This window comes from Hyperoodon ampullatus (genome assembly GCF_949752795.1).
Source record: "Hyperoodon ampullatus genome assembly, chromosome: 2".
NCBI classification, from domain to species: Eukaryota; Metazoa; Chordata; class Mammalia; order Artiodactyla; family Ziphiidae; genus Hyperoodon; species Hyperoodon ampullatus.
This window is the reverse complement of record NC_136915.1, coordinates 110,798,085-110,822,963: the sequence shown is the minus strand read 5'-3', so window position 1 is coordinate 110,822,963 and position 24,879 is coordinate 110,798,085. Positions and strand designations below refer to the sequence as shown.

General features: G+C 38.0%; 1 protein-coding gene across 1 annotated transcript in view; it reads right to left on the bottom strand.

The window, feature by feature from the left end:
• Positions 1-24,879, bottom strand: part of SNX27 (sorting nexin 27) — a gene marked incomplete at its 5' end in the record, with an annotated part of 77,744 nt that overhangs the window by 31,917 nt on the left and 20,948 nt on the right. Inside the window, one exon of the mRNA XM_079697641.1 lies at positions 22,237-22,468. Coding sequence (XP_079553767.1) covers positions 22,237-22,468 — 232 coding nt within the window. The remainder of the gene's footprint in view (positions 1-22,236; positions 22,469-24,879) is intronic.

Genomic DNA, 24,879 nt, shown 5'->3' with positions numbered 1-24,879 from the left:
CGACAGAGACTGCTTTGTTCTTCACTTGCCCTTAAAATTCACCAAGATCCATTAGCGTCATTTCCCTGGTTTGGACACACTCATTTGCAAAGAAAATGACTGACTCCCTACTGAATCAACTCATGAATGTCCATGATCCATGAGAAACGACCATGGTCTCATTACAAATGAAAACATCCATCAAAAAATATATTCTCTGGACTTGAAGGAAGAGTATCAAATAGGAACTAAAGATATACACAGGCGGACAGTGCTTCTAGGATTTTTCCACCTTAATGTAAACCCTCAGACTGGCTGGCTTATACATGGAATTAGATGATGTTTGTCAAGCTTGCGATAGCACGCTGAATTTAATGATCACTGGTCACTGTCTTCTCCAACTGACCATATCCTACAAAACTTCAGAAGTTAGAATATTCATACAGATGGGCAAGAGGCACATGAAAAGATGCTCAACATCACTAATTATTAGAGAAATACATATCAAAACTACAATGAGGTATCACCTCATGCAGGTCAGAATGGCTATCATCAAAAAATCTAGAAACAATAAATACTGGAAAGGGTGTGGTGAAAAGGGAACCCTCCTGCACTGTTGGTGGGAATGTAAATTGATACAACCACTATGGAAAACAGTATGGAAGTCCTTAAAAAACTAAAAATAGAACTACCATATGACCCAGCAATCCCACTACTGGACATATACCCAGAGAAAACCATAATTCAAAAAGAGACATGTACCACAACGTTCATTGCAGCACTATTTACAACAGCCAGGACATGGAAGCAACTTAAATGTCCATCAACAGATGAATGGATAAAGAAGATGCAGCGCATATATACAACGGAATATTACTTAGCCATAAAAAGAAACGAAATTGAGTTGTTTGTAGTGAGGTGGATAGACCCAGAGTCTGTCATACATAGTGAAGTCAGAAAAAGAAAAACAAATACCGTATTCTGACACATATATATGGAATCTAAAAAAAAAAAAAAAATAGTACTGATGAACCTAGTTGCAGGGCAGGAATAAAGATGTAGACATACAGAATGGACTTGAGGACACAGGGTGGGAGGGGGAAGCTGGGGTGTAGTGAGATTAGCATTGACATATATACACTACCAAATGTAAAACAGTTATGGGAAGCAGCAGCATAGCACAGGGAGATCAGCTCGGTGATTTGCCATGACCTAGAGGGGTGGGATAGGGAGGAAGGGAGGGAGGCTCAAGAGGGAGTGGATATGGGGACATACGTATGTATATGGCTGATTCACTTTGGTGTACAACAGAAACTAACACAGTATTGTGAAGCAATTATACTCCAAAAATGATCTATTAAAAAAAAAAGTTAGAGTGTTCAGATTGCAAAGCCAGCTTCCAAGGGTAACAAGTTACAGCCTTCTTGAGATACTCTTTGCTGAGTTAGACCCCAATAAGGAAAAAGGAATGAATTATGATTGGGCAAAGTGTACAACTTATCTGATCAGTGATCTAATTTTGTCCCTGTGGATTCTGCAAGTCAAAGTTTCAAACTTCAGCTTTGAAATAATTTCCAAATTTCTCAATATGTAAATGTTGAAAATCCATGCCATGCCATTTCTCTCTTTATCCTCATGAATGAATTCTATGGAATGAATGCCAGAAGACAGTAACTGATAAATTCTCACAATAGCACAAACCACTGAAGGGAAAGCAATTCTAGTAATATCTGGGCTCTGTATTCAATAGCAAAAACCAAAATTCCCGATATCAGAGATATTTATTTTGTTGCTTCCTTAATCCCCACCTACAGATTTCTTAAGGCTTTTAAATGGTAACATCTCATTCTATGTAGGATCTGAATATTAAAATGCTCTCACTTTCTCAAACCTCTAGTAACCAACAGGAATTGTGCTACTGAACACACAGAAGAGACTCTCCTTATACAATGCAAAAGTGATTAGAAAAAAAAAATGATGACAATTTGGCCATGACAACATCACCCAAGTTCTGCTTCCAAATGTCAAACAGACCCTGATCTAGTCCATGCTATTGATCTGAATGAATCTTCAATGTACATTATGATCAACAAATTGTTTCCAATGCTACCTTGCCATTTAATCTTGTTTTTAGCTGAAAATTCATCTTCAAAAGGACACATTATTTGCTATTCATAAGCTGCTTATAATAGCAAAAGGAGATACAGCAATCTTAGCTGATTTCTGGGTGAAAGGTGTGAGATCCTTAACTAAGGGATTCTTCCCGAATACTGAAGTATTTAGGCTTCTTCTTGGAAAGAAAAAAAGCAAAAGGAAACAACATGATCCTAAAGAACTTAGGTTTAGTGTGTGTGTGTGTGTGTGTGTGTGTATGTGTTTTCCCTAATGTGGGTCATAAATGGTATCTATTTTCTTTATTTGGACCTCAGGTGTACAGAACTGGATTAATCACAACACAGTCTCATTTTGGAAAACTCTTTGTTTGGATATTTAATTTGGTTATTTTTATTTTACTTTTATTTTTTTGGCCATGCCACGCATCACGTGGGATCTTAGTTCCCCAACCAGGGATTGAACCTGTGCCACCTGCAGTGGAAGCGCGGAGTCTTAACCACTGGACCACCAGAGAAGTCCCAATTTAGTTATTTTTAACATTGTGAAAAGCAAACTAAAAGCTAAGACCTTGACAAAAACTTATTTCTAACCATATAGTCTCTGCCTCCTTCACCCTATCTCCCTGTTTCTCTAACTCCCAAAATTATTATGCTCAACCATGTTTCATTATTCCCTTGTTTTTCTTTTTAGTTTTTTTCCTGCATTTATATGTAATCCTTATATTTTTATTTTTTATTTTAATTTTTGAAGGGTATTTTAGTTTTATGAAAAGTCTATCATGCAGAATGAGACCTTTTGGGACTTCTTTTTTCACTTAGTCTCATCCACAACGTTATATATCTTTGTTGTTTATTCTGTTGTATACAACACTTCGTTGTTTCACTTTGCAAAAATCTGTTCTGTTGATGGGTATTCAGATTGTTTCTGGGTTTTACTACTTCTTAGTTTTGGCTATTATGAACAATGCTGCTATGAACATTTGTGCATATGTCCCCTGTAGTACATATGTAAGAGATTCTCCTGGGTATACCCTACAAGATGAACTGTGAGTTATAAGGTATGTGAATATTCAACCTAAGGAGATAATGCCAAACTGTAAGCTAAAGCAGTTACATCAATTTAAACTCCTTTCAGTAATAATATAAAAAGATCCTCTTAATTTTTGCCAGTGGAAGGGGTATGAAAAGATTTCTCACTATGGTCCTAATTTACATTTCCATGATTACTAATGATGCTGATCATCACCTCTCCATATATTTACTGGCCAGCTGCCCAGGGATCCAGCCCCACCTACCAGTGGGTCAACATCAACTCTGGGAAAACCTGGGCCCCACAGCCAGCCAAGTCAGGAACTGGCCCCACTCACCAGCAGGCTGACACCAGCCCCAGAACCTTCCCAGGACATGGCCCCACCCACCAGTCACTGGCAGCTTCTGCACTAGGCAAGGCCTGGCAACCAACTTGATCAGGGGCCATCCATGCTTACCAATGCACCCACAGTAGTCAGCCTGACACAACAGAAGAGCCCATTCAGCCCACATAGATGGCACCCCTAAAGCGTATAGGTCTGGTGACCAGAGGGGAGTATGCTGCTGACACACAGGCATTTCCTACATAAGGCCACTTCTCCACGATCAGGAAACATACCAACCTACCAAATACACAGAAATAAGAACACAGAATTAGGCAAAATGAGGCGATAGAGGAATATGTTCCAAACAAAGAAACAAGACAAAACCCCAGAAGAAAAACTAAGTGAAATGGAGATAAGCAATTTGTGCAATAGAGTTCAAGGTAATGATCATAAAAATGTTCAAAGAACTTTGGAGAAGACTGGATGAACACAGTAAGAAGTTAGAAGTTTCTAACAAAGAATTAGAAAATATAAAGAAGAACCAAACAGAGATGAAAAATACAATAACTAAAATTAAAAATACACTAGAAGGATTCAATAGGAGATTAGATGATACAGAGGAATGGATCAGAAAACTGGAAGACACAGTGGAGGAAATCACTCAAGCTGAACAGAAAAAAAGGACAAATAATTTTTTAAAATGAGGACACTTTAAGACACTTCTAGGACAACATCAAGCTTATAACATTCACATAACAGGGGTCACAGAAGGAGAAGAGAGAGAAAAAGGTGCAGAGAACGTATTTGAAGACATAATAGCTAAAAACTTCCCTAACTTGGGAAAGAAAGCAGACATCCAGATCCAGGAAGCACAGAGAGTCCCAAACAAGATCAACCCAAAGAGGACCACACCAAGACACACTGTAATTAAAATAGCAAAAATTAAAGATAAAGAGAGAATATTAAAAGCAGCAAGGGAAAAGCAACTAGTTATGCACAAGAGAACTCCCACAAGGCTATCAGTTGACTTTTCAGCAGAAACTCTGCAGGCCAGAAGGGAGTGGCACAATATATTTACAGTGATGAGAAGAAAAAACCTACAACCAAGAATACTCTACCTGGTAAATTATTCAATAATTTGAATAATTATTCAAATCATTCAGATTTGAAGGAGAAATCGAAAGTTTTACAGACAGGAAAAAGCTGAAAGAGTTTAGCACCATGAAACCAACTTTACAAGAAATGTTAAAGGGATGTCTCTATGCAGAAAAGACCACAACTAGAAAGAAGAAATTATGAAAGGAAAAATCTCGTTGGTAAAGTCAAACATACAGTGAAGGTAGTTGATCAGCCACTTATAAAGCTAGTAGGAAGATTAAAAGACAAAAGTATCGAAATCATCAGTATCACAATAAGCAGTTAATGGATATACACACCAAAAATGGATGTACAATATGATGTTAAAAACAGTAAATGTGGGGCTTCCCTGGTGGCACGGTGGTTGAGAGTCCGCCTGCCAATGCAGGGGACATGGGTTCGTGCCCCGGTCCAGGAAGATCCCACATGCCGCGGAGCGGCTGGGCCTGTGAGCCATGGCCGCTGAGCCTGCGCGTCCGGAGCCTATGCTCCGCAACGAGAGAGGCCACAACAGTGAGAGGCCCGCATACCGCAAAAAAAAAAAAAAAAAGACATAGAGTTGCTGAATGGATACAAAAACAAGAACCATATGTATGCTGCCTAAAAGAGACTTACTTCAGATCTAAAGACACACACAGGCAGAGAGTGAGGGAATAGAAAAAGGTACTCCATGCAAATGAAAATGTAAAGAAAGCCAGGATAGCAATACTTATATCAGACCAAATAGACTATAAAACAAGGTCTGTAATAAGAGATAAAGAAGGACATTACATAACAATCAATGAATCAATCCAAGAAGAAGATATAACAACTGTAAATATATATGCACCCAACATACGAGCACTGAATACATAAAGCAAATATTAATAGACACAAAGGGGGAGAAACTGACAGTAACACAATGACAGTAGGGGACTTTAACACCCCACCTACATCAATGGACAGATGATCCAAACAGAAGATCAATAATGGAACACTAGCCTTAAATGACACATTAGATTAGATAAGACTTAACAGATATATATAGAACATTCCATCCAAAAGCAGCAAATTGCTCATTCTTTTCAAGTGCACGTGGAACATTCTCCAGAATAGATAACATGCTAGGTCACAAAACAAGTCTCGGTACATTTAAAATTGAAACCATATGAAGCATCTTTTCTGACCACAATGCTATGAGACTAGAAATGAACTACAAGAAAAAACTGCAAAAAACACAAACACATGGAGGCTAAACAATGTGCTTCTCAACAACCAACAGGTCACTGAAGAAATCAAAGAAATTTAAAAATACCTGGAGATAAATGAAAATGAAAACACAACGACCCAAAATCTATGTGACGCAGGAAAAGCAGTTCTAAGAGGGAAGTTTATAGCGATACAAGCTTACCACAGGAAAAAAGAAATATCTCAAATAAACAAGCTAATTTTACACCTAAAGTAGCTAGAAAAAGAACAAACAAAACCCAAAGTTAGTAGAAGGAAAGAAATCATACAGATCAGAGCAGAAATAAATGAAATAGAGACTAAATGACAAAAACAAACCAATAGAAAAGACTGATGAAACTAAGAGCTGGTTCCTTGGTGTGACATTTTTAAAGTACTGAAAGAAAAAACCATCATCCCAGAATTTTACGCCCTATAAAAATATCTTTCAAACATAAGGGTGGACCAGAGGGCAGAGAGTAGAAGCAAGAAGAACTACAATCCTGCAGCCTGTGGAACAAAAACCACATTCACAGAAAGATAGACAAGATGAAAAGCCAGAGGGCTATGTATCAGATGAAGGAACAAGATAAAATCCCAGAAAAACAACTAAATGAAGTGGAGATAGGCAACCTTCCAGAAAAAGAATTCAGAATAATGATAGTGAAAATGATCCAGGACCTCGGAAAAAGAATGGAGGCAAAGATCGAGAAGATGCAAGAAATGTTTAACAAAGACTTAGAAGAAGTAAAGAACAAACAAACAGAGATGAACAATACAATAACTGAAATGAAAACTACACTAGAAGGAATCAATAGCAGAATAACTGAGGCAGAAGGATGGATAAGTGACCTGGAAGACAGAATGGTGGAATTCACTGCTGCAGAACAGAATAAAGAAAAAAGAATGAAAAGCAATGAAGACAGCCTAAGAGACCTCTGGGACAACATTAAATTCAACAACATTTGCATTATAGGGGTCCCAGAAGGACAAAGGAGAGAGAAAGGAACAGAGAAAATATTTGAAGAGATTATATTCGAAAACTTCCCTAACATGGGAAAGGAAATAGCCACCCAAGTTCAGGAAGTGCAGAGTCCCATACAGGATAAACCCAAGGAGAAACACGCCGAGACACACAGTAATCAAACTGGCAAAAATTAAAGACAAAGAAAAATTATTGAAAGCAGCAAGGGAAAAATGACAAATAACATACAAGGGAACCCCCATAACGTTAACAGCTGATTTCTCAGCAGAAACTCTACAAGACAGAAGGGAGTGGCATGATATACTTAAAGTGATGAAAAGGCAGAATCTACAACCAAGATTACTCTACCCAGCAAGGATCTCATTCAGATTCGATGGAGAAATCAAAAGCTTTACAGAGAAGCAAGAGCTAAGAGAATTCAGCACCACCAAACCAGCTCTACAACAAATGCTAAAGGAACTTCTCTAAGTGGGAAACATAAGAGAAGAAAAGGACCTACAAAAACAAGCCCAAAACAATTAAGACAATGGTCACAGGAATATACATATCGATAATTACCTTAAACGTGAATGGATTAAATGCTCCACCCAAAAGACACAGGCTTGTTGAATGGATACAAAAACAAGACCCATATATATGCTGTCTACAAGAGACCCACTTCAGACCTAGGGACACATACAGAGTGAAAGTGACGGGATGGAAAAAGATATTCCATGCAAATGGAAATCAAAAGAAAGCTGGAGTAACAATACTCATATCAGATTAAATAGACTTTAAAATAAAGAATGTTACAAGAGACAAGGACGGACACTACATAATGATCAAGGGATCAATCCAAGAAGAAGATATAACAATTATAAATATATATGCACCCAACACAGGAGCACTTCAATACATAAGGCAACTGCTAACAGCTCTAAAAGAGGAAATCGACAGTAACACAATAATAGTGGGGGACTTTAACACCTCACTTACACCAATGGACAGATCATCCAAAATGAAAATAAATAAGGAAACAGAAGCTTTAAATGACACAATAGACCAGATAGATTTAATTGATATTTATAGGATATTCCATCCAAAAACAGCAGATTACACTTTCTTCTCAAGTGCGCATGGAACATTTTCCAGGATAGATCACATCTTGGGTCACAAATCAAGCCTCAGTAAATTTAAGAAAACTAAAATTATATCAAGCATCTTTTCTGACCACAATGCTATGAGATTAGAAATGAATTACAGGCGGAAAAAAGTAAAAAAAACACAAACACATGGAGGCTAAACAATGCGTACTAAATAACCAAGAGATCACTGAAGAAATCAAAGAGGAAATCAAAAAATACCTAGAGACAAATGACAATGAAAACAAGATGATCCAAAACCTATAGGATGCAGCAAAAGCAGTTCTAAGAGGGAAGTTTATAGCTATACAAGCCTACATCAAGAAACAGGAAAAACCTCAAAAAAACAATCTAACCTTACACTTAAAGGAACTAGAGAAAGAAGAACAAACAAAACCGAAAGTTAGCAGAAGGAAAGAAATCATAAAGATCAAAGCAGAAATAAATGAAATAGGGCCTCCCTGGTGGCGCAGTGGTTGAGAGTCCGCCTGCCGATGCAGGGGATGCGGGTTCGTGCCCCGGTCTGGGAGGATCCCATGTGCCGCGGAGCGGCTGGGCCTGTGAGCCATGGCTGCTGAGCCTGCGCGTCCGGAGCCTGTGCTCCGCAACGGGAGAGGCCACAGCAGTGAGAGGCCCGCGTACCACAAAAAAAAAAAAAAAAAAAAAAAAAAAAAAAAAAAAAAAAAAAAAGAAATAAATGAAATAGAAACAAAGAAAACAATAGCAAAATTCAATAAAACTAAAAGCTGGTTCTTTGAGAAGATAAACAAAATTGATAAACAATTAGCCAGACTCATCAAGAAAAAGAGGGAGAGGACTCAAATCAATAAAATAAGAAATGAAAAAGGAGAAGTTACAATAGACAGCACAGAAATACAGAGCATCCTAAGAGACTACTACAAGCAACGCTATGCCAATAAAATGGACAACCGGGAAGAAATGGACAAATTCTTAGAAAGGTATAACCTTCCAAGACTGAACCAGGAAGAAATAGAAAATATGAACAGACCAATCACAAGTAATGAAATTGAAACTGTGATTAAAAATCTTCCAACAAACAAAAGTCCAGGACGAGATGGCTTTCCAGGTGAATTCTATCAAACACTTAGAGAAGAGCTAATACCCATCCTTCTCAAACTCTTCCAAAAAACTGCAGAGGAAAGAACACTCCTAAACTCATTCTATGAGGCCACCATCACCCTGATACCAAAACCAGACAAAGATACTACAAAAAAAGAAAATTACAGACCAATATCACTGATGCAAAAATCCTCAACAAAATACTAGCAAAGAGAATCCAATAACACATTAAAAGGATCATACACCATGATCAAGTGGGATTTATCCCAGGGATGCAAGGATTCTCCAATATACGCAAATCAATCAATGTGATACAGCATATTAACAAAGTGAAAAATAAAAACCATATGATCATCTCAATAGATGCAGAAAAAGCTTTTGACAAAATTCAACACCCGTTTATGATAAAAACTCTCCAGAAAGTGGGCATAGAGGGAACCTACCTCAACATAATAAAGGCCATATACGACAAACCCACAGCAAACATCATTCTCAATGGTGAAAAACTGAAAGCATTTCCACTAAGATCAGGAACAAGACAAGGATGCCCACTCTCACCACTATTATTCAACATAGTTTTGGAAGTCCTAGCCACAGCAATCAGAGAAGAAAAAGAAATAAAAGGAATACAAATTGGAAAAGAAGAAGTAAAACTGTCACTGTTTGCAGATAACATGATACTGTACATAGAGAATCCTAAAGATGCCACCAGAAAACTACTAGAGCTAATCAATGAATTTGGTAAAGTAGCAGGATACAAAATTAATGCACAGAAATCTCTTGCATTCCTACACACTAATGACAAAAAATCCGAAAGAGAAATTAAGGAAACACTCCCATTTACCATTGCAACATAAAGAATAAAATACCTAGGAATAAGCCTACCTAGGGAGACAAAAGACCTGTATGCAGAGAACTATAAGACAGTGATGAAAGAAATTAAAGATGATACCAACAGATGAAGAGATATACCATGTTCTTGGATTGGAAGAATCAATATTGAGAAGATGACTACACTACCCAAAGCAATCTACAGATTCAATGCAATCCCTATCAAATTACCAATGGCATTTTTTACAGAACTAGAACAAAAAGTCTTAAAATTTGTATGGAGACAAAAAAAGACCCCGAATAGCCAAAGTAGTCTTGAGGGAAAAAAATGGAGCTGGAGGAATCAGACTCCCTGACTTCAGACTATATTACAAAGCTACAGTAATCAAGACAATATGGTACTGGCACAAAAACAGAAACACAGATCAATGGAACAAGACAGAAAGCCTAGAGATAAACCCACGCACCTATGGTCAACTAATCTATGACAAAGGAGGCAAGGATATACAACGGAGAAAAGACAGTCTCTTCAATAAGTGGTGCTGGGAAAACTGGACAAGTACATGTAAAAGAATGAAATTAGAACACTCCCTAACACCATACACGAAAATAAACTCAAAATGGATTAGAGACCTAAACATAAGACCGGACACTATAGAACTCTTAGAGGGAAACATAGGAAGAACACTCTTTGACATAAATCACAGCAAGATCTTTTTTGATTCACCTCCTCGAGTAATGGAAATAAAAACAAAAATAAACAAATGGGACCTAATGAAATTTCAAAGCTTTTGCACATCAAAGGAAACCATAGGGCTTCGCTGGTGGCATAGTGGTTGAGAATCTGCCTGCCAATGCAGGGGACACGGGTTCAAGCCATGGTCTGAGAAGATCCCACATGCCGCGGAGCAACTAGACCCATGAGCCACAATTACTGAGCCTGCGCGTCTGGAGCCTGTGCTCTGCAACAAGAGAGGCCACGACAGTGAGAGGCCGATGCACCACGATGAAGAGTGGCCCCCACTTGCCGCAACTAGAGAAAGCCCTCGCACAGAAACTAAGACCCAACACAGCCATAAATAAATAAATAAATAAAATTTAAAAAAAAAAAAGGAAACCATAAACAAGACGAAAAGACAACCCTCAGAATGGGAGAAAATATTTGCAAACGAATCAACTGACAAAGGATTAATCTCCAAAATATATAAACAGCTCATGCAGCTCAATATTAAAAAAACAAACAACCCAATCCAAAAACGGGCAGAAGACCTAAATAGACATTTCTCCAAAGAAGACATACAGATGGTCAAGAAGCACATGAAAAGCTGCTCAACATTACTAATTATTATAGAAATGCAAATCAAAACTACAATGAGGTATCACCTCACACCAGTTAGAATGGGCATCATCAGAAAATCTACAAACAACAAATGCTGGAGAGGGTGTGGAGAAAAGGGAACCCTCTTACACTGTTGGTGGGAATGTAAATTGATACAGCCACTATGGAGAACAGTATGGAGGTTCCTTAAAAAACTAAAAATAGAATTACCACATGACCCAGGAATCCCACTACTGGGCACACCCAGAGAAAACCATAATTCAAAAAGACACATGCATCCCAATGTTCATTGCAGCACTGTTTACAATAGCCAGGTCATGGAAGCCACCTAAATGCCCACTGACAGACGAATGGATAAAGAAGATGTGGTACATATATACAATGGAATATTTCTCAGACGTAAAAAGGAACAATATTGGGTCATTTGTTGAGACATGGATGGATCTAGAGACTGTCATACAGAATGAAGTCAGAAAGAGAAAAACAAATATCGTATATTAACGCATATATGTGGAACCTAGAAAAATGTTACAGATGAACCGGTCTGCAGGGCAGAAATTGAGACACAGATGTAGAGAACAAACATAAGGACACCAAGGGGGGAAAGCGGCGGGGGGTGGGGGTGTGGGGGTGTGATGAATTGGGCGATTGGGATTGACATGTATACACTGATGTGTATAAAACTGATGACATAAGAATCTGCTGTATAAAAAAATTAAAATTCAAAAATTTATAAAGAAGGAATATGAAAAAGAGTATATATAGATATATATATGTATGTATGTATAACTGAGTCACTTTGCTGTACAGCAGAAACTGGCACTGCACTGTAAATCAACTACACTTCAATAAAATTTTTTTTTTTTTTTTTTTTTTTTTTTTTTTTTTTGAGGTACGCAGGCCTCTCACTGTTGTGGCCTCTCCCGTTGCAGAGCACAGGCTCCAGATGCACAGGCTCAGCAGCCATGGCTCACGGGCCCAGCCACTCTGCGGCATGTGGGATCCTCCCGGACCGGGGCATGAACCTGTGTCCCCTGCATCGGCAGGCGGACTCTCAACCACTGCGCCACCAGGGAAGCCCCAATAAAATTTTTATAATAAATAAATAAAAACCTCCTAAGGGAAAATGAAACTAGACCCTTTTAAACCCAGCTCTTACCACAGGTTTAGTTTGGGTCAAGTTGTGTCCCTGATATAACTACACATTTTAAAAAGGTGTCAGAACACAACTTACAAGCTCCGAAAAAAAAAAAAAATGTAAGGGTGAAATAAAGACTTTTTCAGATCAACAAAAACTGAGAGAATTCATTGCCAGCAGATCTACACTACAAGAATATTAACGGAAATTCTTCAGGCAGAATGAATATGATACCAGATGGAAACTGCAGTTACACAAAGGAATGAAGGATACCAGGAATGGTAAATATGTGCTTGAATATAAAGAAACTCTTCTCATTTTCAATCTCTTTAATTTTTTTTAAAATATTTATTTACTTAGGCTGTGCCAGGTCTTAGCTGCGGCACACAGGATCTTCATTGTGGCATGTTTAGTTGCCACGTGCGGGATCTTTAGTTGCAGCATGCGGGCTTCTTAGTTACAGCATGCAAACTCTTAGTTGCAGCACGTGGACTTAGTTGCGGTGTGCAGACTCTTAGCTGCAGCAAGCAGACTCCCTGTTGTGGCATGCATGTGGGATCTAATTCCCAGACCAGGGATCGAACCCAGGCCCCCTGCACTGGGAGTGCAGATTCTTACCCAGTGGACCACCAGTGGACCACCAGGGAAGTCCCCTCTTTAATTATTTAAAGCAAAGACAACAACAAAATATCATGGACTTTTACATATAGAAGTAAAATGTATAACAACAGCACAAAGGATAGAAGGTGGAAATGAAATGTACTGCTATAAAATTCTTATACTAAATGAGAAGTAATATTGTATTATTTGAAGATAATACTTATAAAGATGTATCCTGTAAATATAGAACAACCACTAACAAAATAAAACAACAATTATATGGAGATAATATGGGATCATTAAAAATACTCTATTAATCGAAAAGAAGGCAAGAAAGGAGGAAAAAAGGAATAAAGAACACATGAGATATAGATAATAAAGAATATGGTAGATTTAAACCTAACTACATCAATAATTATACTGGGACTTCCCTGGTGGCACAGTGGTTAAGAATCTGCCTACCAATGCAGGGGACACAGGTTCAAGCCCTGGTCCGGGAAGATCCCACATGCCGCAGAGCAACTAAGCCCGTGCGCCACAACTACTGAGCCTGCGCTCTAGAGCCCACGAGCCACAACTACTGAACCCATGTGCCACAACTACTGAGCCTGCACTCTAGAGTCCACGAGCCACAACTACTGAAGTCCGCGCGCCTACAGCCCATGCTCTGCAACAAGAGAAGCCACCGCAATGAGAAGCCCGTACACCACAACGAAGAGTAGCCCCTGCTCGCCACAACTAGAGAAAGCCCGCGCACAGCAAGAAGACCCCACGCAGCCAAAAATACATAAATTTTTTAAAAATAAAATAAAATAATTATACTAAGTATGCAGACTATACACTCCAAGTAAAAGACCAAGGTTGCCAGATTGCACAAAAAATGCAAGACACAACTATATGGTGTCTACAAGAAACCCATTTTAAGTATAATTATACAGATAGGTTAAAAGTAAAAGAATGGAAAAGATATCCAATGAAAACAATAACCAAAAGAAAGCTGAAGTGGCTATTAGTGGCTATATGTTAATATTAGAGAAAGACTTCAGAACAAAGAACAATGCAAGAGATGTTTAAGGTGTCAATTCATCAAGAAGACATAATTGCTTCATTATACATAAAGAAAAAATGGATAGAACTGAAGCTTCTGCTTCAGGTAAACTCCCTATAGACCAACCCTCCCAGTGAACAACTACAAACTCTGGAAAAAATACAAAAACCAATTACCTGAGGATTCTGAATTTTACACTAAAATTGTAAAGGGGAGTCAAAACATGAAGCAGGGCTTCCCTGGTGGCGCAGTGGTTGAGAATCTGCCTGCCAATGCAGGGGACACAGGTTTGAGTCCTGGTCTGGGAAGATCCCACATGCCGCGGAGCGACTAGGCCCGTGAGCCACAACTACTGAGCCTGCGCGTCTGGAGCCTGTGCTCCGCAACAAGAGAGGCCGCAATAGTGAGAGGCCCGTGCACCGCGATGAAGAGTGGCCCCACTTGCCACAACTGGAGAAAGCCCTCGCACAGAAACAATGACCCAACACAGCCATAAATAAATAAATAATTGATTTAAAAAAAAAAAAAAACATGAAGCAATTGACAGAGTTGGGGAGTTTCCTGCTTTTAGGGGATTTTGCCCTGATAGTGGGCATCAGTCACAAATTAGCATAACTTAAGCAACTAAAACTCCAAGAAAAACTGTGACATCTTTCTGGCCAGAAGAAAGAGAGAAAGGTTCTGGGCAATCATGGATGCCACCAAAATGAGTGGAGAATCCCAAAAGAGACAGAACCAGAAAAGGGGATGCCTTAATTCTGTGAACGAACATCACATACATCTCAGGCTGATCCCTCCCTAAATGATATATACACAAGACAGACTCAAAAGTAGCACAGCAAAAGCTGAAAGAATTGAAATGAGACTTGAAGTGCAACTCACAGAAGCTGACACAGCTTACAGTTAACTTCCAAGTAAAACAAACACATCAATATTCCTCAGAGGAATATCACAGAATCCAGAGTCTACACAATGTAACATTCACGATACCCAGGATACAATCCAAAATTACTCACTGTACAAAGAACCAAAAAGATTTGACCCATTCCCAAGGAAAAAGACACTAAGCAGAGAACAACATCAAAATGACATAAATATTAAAATGTTCAGACAAACACTCAATGGAACAGAACAGTATACAGAAATAAAACCACACATATATGTTCAACTGATCTTCAACAATAATGTCAAGGTATTTCAATGCGGAAAGAATATTCTTTTCAACACAAGTTGCTAAAACTGGATACCCATATGGGGAAAAAAAATAACCTTGACCCTTATATAATACAGTATACAACAATCAACTCACAATGGATCACAGACCTAAACATAAGAAGAAAACTATGATGTGGTCACTTTGGAAAACAGTTTGGCATTTCCTCAAAAGGTTAAACATAAGAGTTACCATATGATCCAGCAATTCTACTCTTAAGTATTTCTTTCCAAGAGAAATGAAAACAGGTATCCACACAAAAACTCATATATACATGCTCATACCAGCATTATACACAAGAGGCAAAAACTATAAAGAACCCCAAATGTCCATCAATTGAAGAACAGATAAATTAAATGTTATATTCATACAATGGAGTGTCATTTGGCCGATACATGCTACAACATGGATAAACCTTGAAAATACATATGGCTTCACTTATATGAAACATCCAGAATAGGCAAATCTATAGAGATGGAAAGTAGATTAGTCGTTGCCTAGGACTAGAGGGGATAGGAGGTTTGGAGAATGCTGGCTAAAGGGTATAGAGTTTCTTTTTTTTTTTATATAAATTTATTTATTTATTTTTGGCTGTGTTGGGTCTTCGTTTCTGTGAGAGGGCTTTCTCCAGTTGCAGCAAGCGTGGGCCACTCTTCATGGCGGTGCGCAGGCTCCTCACTGTCGCTGCCTCTCGTTGCAGAGCACAGGCTCCAGATGCACAGGCTCAGTAGCTGTGGCTCACGGGCCTAGATGCTCCACGGCATGTGGGATCCTCCCAGACCAGGGCTCGAACCTGTGTCGCCTGCATTGGCAGGCAGATTCTCAACCACTGCGCCACCAGGGAAGCCCCTAGAGTTTCTTTTTGAGATGATGAAAATGTTCTAAAATTGTGGTGATAGTTGCACAATTCTGTGAGCATACTAAGAACCACTGAATTGTACACTTTAAATGGGTGAATTTATGGTATGTGAATCATACCTCGAAATACAGTTGTTACAAAATCAGAAAGCTAAAACTATAAAACTTTTATAAGAAAACATAAAAGATTTGTGTTCTTGAGGTAGGCAGATTTCTTAGAACACAAAAAGCATTATCCATAAAAGAAAGAAATTGACAAACTATACTTCATCAGAGTTTAAAACTTGTTTTTTTGAAAGACACTGTTAAAAATAAAATAAAAAGGCAAGCCTCAGACTGGGAGAAATATTTTACAAAGCATTTATCTGATAAAAGACTTATATACAGTATACATAAATAACACTTACAACAAAATAATAATAAGACAAACAGCCCAATTTTTTAAATGGGCAAGAGCAGAACAGATACTTTAACAATGAAGATATAAGAAAAGCCATTAGCACATGAAAATACACTCATCATGAGTCATTAGGCAAATGCAAAATTAAAATCAGAATGAAATACCACTATACTCACTAGAATGGCTAGAATTTAAAAAACTGAAAATACCAAGTGTTCAAGAGGTTATGGAGCAACTGGAACTCTCCACTACAGATGCGAATACAAAAACAGTACAGCCTCTTTGGAAAACAGTTTGACAATTTCTCATTTGACCCTGCAATTCCACTTCTAGCTGTGTATGTACTCAAGAGAAATGAAAACATAAATCTACATAAAAGACCTGTACATTAATGTTATTTCATGGCAGCTTCAGTAATAATAGCCCCAAACTGGAAACAACACAAATGGGCAAAAACAAGCGAACAGATAAATAAACTGTAGTAAATCCATCCAATGGAATACTATCAGTAATTTAAAAGGAATAAACTATTGATATATGCAACAACATGTATCAATCTTAAAGGACTACACTAAGTGAACAAAGCTAGACATGAAAGACTACACATTGTATGCTTCCATTTATTTGACATTCTAAAAAAAGGCAAAATACAGTGACAGAAAGGTAATCAGTGGTTGACAGAGGCAGTGGAAGGGAAAGAGGACTGACTACAAAGGGGCATGAGGGAACTTCCTGGGACAATGAAAATGTTCTATATCTTGATTGCGGTGATTATAAAACTATGTGCATTAATTAAAACTCACGAAACTAGACATTTAACATGGGTGAATGTTAATGTTAGTAAATTATGCTCAATAAAGTTGATTTTTTAAAAAAGGACAATTAGTAGTTTCATTCCTTTTCTAAGTCTACAGAGGTTCTCGAGGTCTTAGGTAATTCCCCAAAGGTCTCAATATCCAATCTGCTCCATTTTTAGGGCCAAATCTTGATTTCTACTTCTTACATGTCTTATGATTAAAAGTACAGCACCTCTACAAAGGATCATAAGAGACTACTACTAAGAGCAACTATACGTCCATAAAATGGACAACCTAGAAGAAATGGACATATTCTTAGAATGGTACAATCTCCCAAGACTGAAGCCTGAAGAAATAGAAAATATAAACAGACCAATTACCAGTACTGAAATTGAATCAGTAATTTAAAAACTCCCAACAAACAAAAGTCCAAGACCAGATGGCTTCACAGGTGAATTCTACCAACATCTAGAGGAGAGCTAACACCTATCCTTCTGAAACTATTCTAAAAAATTGCAGAGGAACGAACACTTAACTAACTCATTCTATGAGGCCACCATCACCCTGATACCAAAACCAAACAAAGATATCACAAAAAAGGAAAATTACAGGCCAGTATCACTGATGAACATAGATACAAAAATCCTCAACAAAATACTAGCAAACTGGGACTTCCCTGGTGGCAAAGTGGTTAAGGAACCGCCTGCCAACGCAGAGGACACGGGTTCGAGCCCTGGTGCGGGAAGATCCACATGCCTCAAAGCAACTAAGCCTGTGCACCACACCTACTGAGCCTGTGTTCTAGACCCCGTGAGCCACAACTATTGAGCCCGCATGCCACAACTACTGAAGCCTGCACGCCTACAGCCCATGCTCTGCAATAAGTGAAGCCACTGCAATGAGAAGCTCGCACACCGCGATGAAGAGCAGCCCCTGCTCGCCACAACTAGAGAAAAGCCCTTGCGCATCAACGAAGACCCAACGCAGCCAAAAATAAATAATAAATTAATTTAAAAAAATACTAGCAAACCGACTCCAACAATACATTAAAAGGATCATACACCATGACCAAGTGGGATTTATTCCAGTGATGCAAGTATTCTGCAACATCTGCAAATCAATGTGATACACCACACTAACAAACTGAAGAATAAAACCATACGATCATCTCAATAGATGCAGAAAAAGCTTTTGATAAAATTCAACATCCATTTATGATAAAATCTCTTCAGAAAGTGGACACAGAGGAAACATACTTCAATAATAATAAAGGCCATATAGAGACTTCCCTGGTGGCGCAGTGGTTAAGAATCCACCTGCCAATGCAGGAGACACGGGTTCTATCCCTGGTCCAGGAAGATCCCACATGCCGTGGAGCAACTAAGCCCACGCACCACAACTACTGAGCCTTCACTCTACAGCCCTCGAGCCACGACTACTGAGCCCACGTGCCACAACTACTGAAGCCCGTGGACCCGTGCTCGGGAACAAGAGAAGCCACCGCAATGAGAAGCACACACACCGCAACGAACAGTAGCCCCCACTCACTGCAACTAGAGAAAAGCCCGCGTGCAGCAATGAAGCCCCAATGCAGCCCAAAATAAATAAATTAAATAAATAAATTTTAAAATAAAATAAATAAAGGTCATATAAGACAAACCCACAGGTAACATCATACTCAATGATGAAAAGCTGAAAGCATTTCCTCTAAGATCAGGAACAAGACAAGGATGCCCACTCTCACCACTTTTATTCAACACAGTTTTGGAAGCCCTAGCCACAGCAATCAGAGACAAAAAGAAATAAAAGGAATCCAAATTGGAAAAGAAGAAACAGAACTGTCACTGTTTGCAGATGACATGATGCTACACATAGAAAATCCTAAAGATGCTACCAGAAAACTACTAGAGCTCATCAATGAATTCAGTAAAGTCGCCGGATACAAAATTAATATACAGAAATCTGTTGCATTTCTATAGACTAAAAATGAAATATCAGAAAGAGAAATTAAGGAAACAATCCCATTTACCATCATATCAAAAAGAATAAAATACTTAGGAATAAACCTAGCTAAGGAGGCAAAAGATTTGTATTACAAAAACTATAAGACACTGATAACAGAAACTGAAGATGACACAAACAGGTGGAAAAATATACCGTGTTCTTGGATTGGAATAATCAATATTGTTAAAATTACCATGACTACCGAAGGCAATATACAGATTCAACGCAATCCCTATCAAATTACCAGTGGCATTTTTCACAAAACTAAAACAAAAAATTTTTTAATTTGTATGGAAACACAAAAGACCTTAAATAGTCAAAACAACCTTGAGAAGAAAGAACGGAGCTAGAGGAATCATGCTCCCTGGCTTCAGACTGTACTACAAAGCTACAGTAATCAAAACAGTGTAGTACTGGCACAAAAACAGACATATAGATCAATGGAACAGGATAGAAAGCGCAGGAAAAAACCCACACACTTATGATCAATTAATCTATGACAAATGAGGCAAAAATATACAATGGAGAAAAGGCAGTCACTTCAATAAGTGGTGCTGGAGAAACTGGACAGCTACATGTAAAAGAATGAATTAGAACATTCTCTAACACCAGATACAAAAATAAACTCAAAATGGATTAAAGACCTAAATGTAAGACTAGATACTATAAAACTCCTAGAGGAAAACATAGGCAGAACACTCTTTGACAAAAAAAAATCATAGCAATATTTTTTGGATGCATCTTCTAGAGTAATGGAAGTAAAAACAAAAATAAACAAATGGGACCTAATTAAACTTAAAAGCTTTTGCACAGCAAAGGAAATCATAAACAAAATGAAAAGACAACCTACGGACTGGGAGAAAATATTTGCAAATGATGCTACCGATGAGGGATTAACTTCCAAAATATACAAACAGTTCATACAGCTTAATATCAAAAACACCCAAACAACCCAATCAAAAAATGGGCAGAAGACTTAAATAGACATTTCTCCAAAGAAGACATACAGGCACATGAAAAGATGTTCAACATTGCTAATTATGAGAGAAATGCAAATCAAAACTATAATGAGGTATAACCTCACACCAGTCAAAATGGCCACCATTAAAAAAAATCTACAAATAATAAATGCTGGAGAGGGTGTGGAGAAAAAGGAACCTTCCTACACTGTTGGTGGGAATGTAAATTGGTGCCGCCGCCATGAAAAACAGTATGGAGGTTCCTTAAAAAATTAAAAATAGAGTTATCATATGATGCAGCAATCCACTCGTGGGCATATATCGGGAGAAAACTCTAATTTGAAAGGATACATGCACACCAATGTTCATAAGAAGCACTAGGTACAACAGCCAAGACATGGAAGCAACCTAAGTGTCCATTGACAGATGAATGGATAAAGAAGATGTGGTACATATACAGAATGGAATATTACTCAGCCATAAAAAAGAATGAAATAATGCCACTTGCAGCAACATGGATGGACCTATAGATTATCATACTAAGTGAAGTAAGTCAGACAGAAAAAGACAAATATTATATGATACCACTTATATGTAGAATCTAAAAAAAATGATACAAGTGAATTTATTTACAAAACAGAAACAGACTCACAGACACAGAAAACAAACTTATGGTTAACAAAGGGGATAGTGGGGCACGAGGTTGGGGTGGGGGAGATAAATCAGGAGTTTGGGATTAACATATATACACTACTATATATAAAATAGATAAATAACAAGGACCTACTATATAGCACAGGGAACTATCCTGTAATAACCTATAATGGAAAAGAATCTGAAAAAGAATAAATATATATGTGTATGTATAACTGAATCACTTTGCTGTACACCTGAAACTAACGCAACATTGTAAATTAACTATACTTCAATTTAAAAAATGGTTAAAAAAAAGTATAGCACCTCTGAAACACAAAACTCTAAATTTTGTGTGTATGGTTCAGAGAATACATAGACCAGACTGACATAAAACCTACACGCTATCATCTCCAGCTGAAGTACAGATGCAGTCAAATATTATTTGATCCTTCTGGAACTTTTCAGGCTTCCTTGCTTGCTTTTCTCATCTCCCCATTAAAAAGAATTTACCATAAATATCTAGTAGCTCATTCCTATACAGGGGATAAATCTCAGTTTCAGAGACTGCAACATTAAACAGCAGATCAGCTTTAAACACATGGAGTCTGTTTGCCAATACCTACAGAATGCACTGCATTTTCCACATAGATTAATGAATTTCTCATTATACCATCATTCCCAAAATAATCAAAGGCAAATAAAGAATATTGCAACCAAGGGAAAAATTAAGCAGATTGGGCTATCAGTTGCAATTAGGTTTTAAAGAACAAACAAAGGCATTTGGGAAAGGGGCTGGCACACATCATCCAGAATTCAAGATGGGCTTTCCTGCATATCTACAACAGCAAGAAACTGGAAATGTATAAAATAGCCCATGTGAATTGCATGCAGAATATAATGAGGACCTTGGAGAAAACCAGAATTAATCATTCACACAGATATCTCCAAAGAAAATGAAAAAGAACAAGATGTGAACGGGGGTATAGGGCACTTGTAGGTTCTGACGTGGACAAATTCTGTATTACCCAAATGTTTTGGAAGACACACCACACTTTAAAATTAATCTTGCTCTATAGCTCTACAGAGTCAACAGTAAGTGAGACTGCTATTAGCAAAGAGATATGACAACCAATAAAAGAACAAACAAAATAAACTGACACATGATTGCAAAAGGCCCAAATGCAAACTTAAAACTGTCTAGAATAAAATGGAATTATACTTAAGCAGAAATATGCCTCTTCTTCCATTACTGTAGTTCACCTCCTGCAATAAATCAGGGCCAGTGTCTTTTATTTATGTGTAAACCCATATTCCTCGTAGGCAAACTGACCTAGGTGGCAGTCATTTATCCTAGTGCTCTAATATATATCATAAATGATAAGATTGGGAGAAACAAAAGCTAGGTGGTTTGAGGATGGAGTTGGGCTGACACTCACCACAAACTTCTCACCATTCTGCTCCACATGTTTGTATGTGGGGACCGATATGGGCACTGCTTGCTTTTCTGTGTAATCATAAAATGACTGTCCCAACGAGTCGTCACTGGGATCTAGGTTATCTGCCTCATGAGGAGGTACAGATAACACTGTCAAGATCAATTCCTTCTCGCCTGCTCGGATCAGGTCCACCACCTGCTTGTGTGTCGCCCCCTCAACATTCACGCCGTTCCTAAGGGGAAAAAGGGAAAAAGACAATCCCATAAACCAGAAGGGTCCAAACACCTTATAGCTCCACCCTCCTGCCCCCACTCCAGTGTCATGAAGTATGAACCACAAAATAAAAAGATCAGTTTGGTTCCAGAAAAGCTGTTTACGTTTTTGCAAATCATAATGTGAAAAAGTGTGTGTGAACTTATGGCAGGGGGAAAAAATGGCAACAGGTGAAAGGACCTACCCTTCCTCTATGCTAGAACCTCGCACACAGCCTCAGGAAAACACAAGGGAAGGAGGGTGAAGCTGAGGAGGGAACAAAGCTTTTAAAGCCAATTTCCTCATCCTAACTAAGCACGTATACAATACAATAAAGTGGCTTTTAACAATCCTGCCATTTGAACTGTTCTTTGTCCTTTTTAAGTTTCTTAGAATTGGGAATTCTGTCAAGAGAAATTTTTCACAAAATATGCTCCCTTAATTTGTAAAGACCCAAAAAGTATGACTTAAGATAGTTCTTTTACATTTGTATCTGATTTCTCCCCATATCTTAAAATCGGTCAACTTAATTTTCCTTTATACCAAGTTTCATCACCTTGGGAATTAAATGATATATATCTTCATACATGCTAGTTTCCTCTATCACTCAGTTTTTAAAAAGGCAAGGAGAAACCTCTCTAAAATTTTATATCTGACCCAACTTCCTTTGTTCTCCCAATCACTTCAATTAGTATCTACTTTTTTTTCTGTTCTGTGCTATCTCACTTAAAGCCCTGAGTAATCAGTTCAAACTAAAAAATGTACCGCTAAGTTTACGTAGTAAATCAACCTATGCATTCTCCTTCCTGTTCCACTGTGTATAAAAAGGCTGAAACTAGGAAAAGTACAAGGTTTGGAAGAACAATAATTTTGTCAAGAAAGATGCTGAGTCTCACAAAACTCACTCAGCAAACTGAACTACCTTCCCAGAATGCTGACCCCACCCTTTATCTCAGCAAAAACCACTAGGCAACTAGCTGACCTGGAGGTTCCCTCCATGGCTATCCCAAGAGGGTTAGGAAATACACACCTGGCCTTTAGTCAACTTGATAAAAGCTTATCTACCCTTTAAACTCTTTTTCACTCTTGTTCCAAACCATTAGGGTTTTTCCTTCCTGCAAATGATGCTAGGTTTAGTAACAAGCCTTCCACAAACTTTTCAATCACTGGAATTGTCTGTCAGAGTATGGTATCTGAAACATCCATTTATATAAACAGAACAGGCAGGAGATCATCCAGCTAATAAGCCTCCTTCCTTAATCTAGGTTTAACAATCTAGCCAGTAAATTCAGTGCTCTTGACATTTCACAACCTAAAGTCTAACTTAAATACACACACACACACACAATACAGCAATTTTACAACTGGCTAGCTATAGAAGAAAATAAAGAGCTCCCTCCACTGATGGAAACTTGAGCTTTTAAAATTCAGATCAGGTCAGACCAGTGGCCAGAAAAAGTGGTCAGTTCTTTGATCATAGAGCAGGATGGTAAAATAGAAGAAAATGGGCTTTGGAGCTAGATCTACATGGGTTCAAATCCTGGCCCTGCCAGAACTGGTCTTAAGTCATTTAATCTTTCTTAGCATTGCTTTCCACATCTATAAAAGAGAGACAATAATAAGACCCTAACAGAGTCGTTGTGAAGATTAATGTAATAAAACATGTAACTTGCCAAGATCAATGCCTGAACACTCATATCAGAAAGTATATTAAGGAAAGAAGTACTATGTATCTATGGGTTATGAAGAGATTTTGGTTAAAGAATCAACGTAAACCTAAAGTTGGGGATTGGTAAAGCATTTCATCTGAATCTTTGACCTAATTACTAGTTCTGGGAAAATATTTTGATGGTAGAAGAAATAAAATAGAAAAGGCAAAAGTTAAAAATCAACATAAAGAGTTTGATCTATCCCTAGGAATCTTAGCTTAACTCATGAATATCCTTGTTAATTTTTTTTTTAACAAAGTGAGGAAAACTAATACTGTAGAGATTGAAGTAAACATCTTGGATACTAAAATATGATTTTTATGTTAGTACAATCAATTTTATGAGATGAGCATTTGTGAAAAAAGTTTAAGAACTGATAAGCATTTGTGAAAAAAGTTTAAGAACTGATGCTCAAATCTTATTTTTCAGCTCCCTAATTTTTCCTAATTTTAAAGGATTTTTAATCTGGACTACTCTGTCGATAGGCTTGGGGGCGGGCGGTGGTCAGTGAACCCCTACAGAATTTGTATGTAAAATTATATTTGTCTACATATATGCATTTTTTTCTGGGAAGAGGGCCCACAGCTTTCATCAGCTTCAAAAAAGGAGTATGTAATCTCCAGAAAGGTTAAAAACTATTGTTTTCAATGCATACCTCCACCCATTCAGTTTTCAAATCAGA